This window comes from Apaloderma vittatum, unplaced genomic scaffold, assembly GCF_000703405.1.
Source record: "Apaloderma vittatum isolate BGI_N311 unplaced genomic scaffold, ASM70340v1 scaffold25179, whole genome shotgun sequence".
Lineage (NCBI taxonomy): Eukaryota > Metazoa > Chordata > Aves > Trogoniformes > Trogonidae > Apaloderma > Apaloderma vittatum.
In genome coordinates, this window is record NW_009737378.1 from 8,694 (window position 1) to 10,961 (window position 2,268).

At 58.3% G+C, this 2,268-nt stretch overlaps 1 protein-coding gene across 1 annotated transcript in view; it reads left to right on the plus strand.

Moving 5' to 3' along the window:
* SPATA20 (spermatogenesis associated 20) overlaps window positions 1-1,103 on the plus strand; it is a 9,416-nt gene extending 8,313 nt beyond the window's left edge. The window contains 1 exon segment of the mRNA XM_009877313.1: window positions 933-1,103. Coding sequence (XP_009875615.1) covers window positions 933-1,103 — 171 coding nt within the window.
* Window positions 1,104-2,268: the final 1,165 nt, after the last annotated feature.

Consider the following 2,268-nt stretch of genomic DNA (forward strand, 5'->3'; position numbering starts at 1 on the left):
CGTGGTGGCTGTTATCCAGGGCAAGGGCTTGGGGACGCAGTGACGCTGTTGGGGACACAGGGAGTGAGGACAGCCCCTGCCAGGCACAGCTGAGGCTGCATGGGTGTGCTTCTGGCCCCGGGGCCGGTGGCAGAGGACGCTGTGTGCAGGGCAAGTGGTGCCACGGTGGGAGATGGGTGTGCTGTGAGCACAGCCTTGGGTGTTGGCATCCCTTATCGGCAGCGTGACCGTGTAGTGAGTGTGTGCGTGCTCAGCGGGCACCGCAGTGGGTGCACACGTGGGGCTGGGGCTGAGGGAGAGCCGTGTGCTCCAGCAGCAGGGTCTTGCTGCAGTGCCATGGGCTTTGGGAAGGGCCAGCGTTTTACTCACCCTTTGCATCTGTGTGGGCTCCCTGTTAGCTCCTGGCCTTTCCCCGGATTAGCCTGCAAGCCCTGAGGCTTGAACAAACATTTTTCCCTTTCAGCAAAGCTAATTATCATGGCAGCCCTGTCCTCAGCCTCGGCTGATGCTGTCAAGTCAGCTGGGAGAGCCCTGACCCACTGCTCACCAGTGTCTTGATTTTTGTGAGCAGTGTCTGGAGAGCGCAAGGGTCTGGGCTGCAAGCCAGGCTGGGGCGGTATTGACGGGCTGGGCAGGTGTCCGCAGGGGTGCTGGTCCCTGTGCTTCACCCCCACCATCATCCTCCATCTGGAGCAGAAGAGAGAGGCAAATCTGGCAGGGATGGTGTGAACCATGTGCTCACTGCAGCGCGGGTGCTGTGGGGATGTGACCACCATGGGACCCTGGCAGAGGGCTGGCGTGGGTCCCCTCAGCTCCCCATCCCCTCTTGCAGTGAGCGTGTGGTGGGGGAGCACTGCCAGCACTCGGCGTGTCTGCAGAGGGGGCAGGAGCAGCTGCCTGCGCCCCCCATCTCACAGCTCCTTCCCTGGCAGGTGCTGATGCTTGCAGATGGAGACAGTGCCAGGTTCCTCCACCGCCAGTTGCCTTTCCTCGCATCCCTGGAGAGGAAGGATGGGAAAGCCACCGCCTACGTCTGCAGCAACTTCTCCTGCTCCCTGCCCGTCACCTCTGCTCAGGAGCTGCGTGGGATGCTCTGCCCGTGAGCCCTTCAGCCCCCTTGCCTGCGGGAAGGCGACGGGGGGACAGACTGGGGAGACTGAGGGACCTATAATAAAGCCACCTTGGGCATCAGCTGCCTCCAGGATGGTTCCTGGCAGCAGGGCTGTGCTCTCCCCTGCCTGCAGCCGGTTGGGCTCTACTTGTGCGGCTGCTCCCGCCGCCCAGACTGGCGCTGGTCCCCGGTGCTGGTTTCTGACATGGCCAGGAGACACACCCCAAGGAGCATCTCCTCCCCCTACGCAGACGCTCTCCTCACTCTCGCCTCTTGCTGAGAAAAAGGAAAACAAATTAAATATAAATCCCAGCGTTAATGGAGAAGTCAGATGGGAAAAGTGTTAGGGTTCCTATAGCAACCCAGGGTAACATTGTCAAAAGCACCTGGATGTCTTGGTCTGACATGGCCAGGAGACACACCCCAAGGAGCATCTCCTCCCCCTACGCAGACGCTCTCCTCACTCTCGCCTCTTGCTGAGAAAAAGGAAAACAAATTAAATATAAATCCCAGCGTTAATGGAGAAGTCAGATGGGAAAAGTGTTAGGGTTCCTATAGCAACCCAGGGTAACATTGTCAAAAGCACCTGGATGTCTTGGTAGTCGCGTGCTTTTGAAAGTGTTACCGGTTACGACAGCCGTGGTATTTTTCCATTACAGGGTAGATTGTAACGTACGTAAAGTTAATATATAGTGTATGCAGAATACCTGCTTATTACCACGGCTGATGAAAATGTGCCACAGGACCCAGCCTGAGCACTTCCAGCCAACTAAACCTCTTGTACTGGCTTTGCCAAGGGTGCAAGGAGATCACGCACCCCTGGGGAGATCGCCCACCCCAGCGGAAGCAGAACACTGCGCCCGACCACACAGGCTCCCTTTGCTGTAGCGTAACTTTATTCTCCCTTTCCTCCCCACTATGGTTCCTCCTCTACTTCCCCGCTTCCAAATGGGTGAGTCCCACGTTTTCAGCATCCTTCTGACACCCTGGGCCCCCCCTAGTACGACAGCCCGCGCCCCGGGGTGCCGTCATCTGGCACCAAAGCGGCACCGAGCCACACTGCCCACCAGCTTTCCAGTGGGTTGTGCCAGCATTTGGGCGTAACCAGCCAGGCAAATGCCTTTGAAGTCACAGAGGAATTTTGCACCTCATCTCGT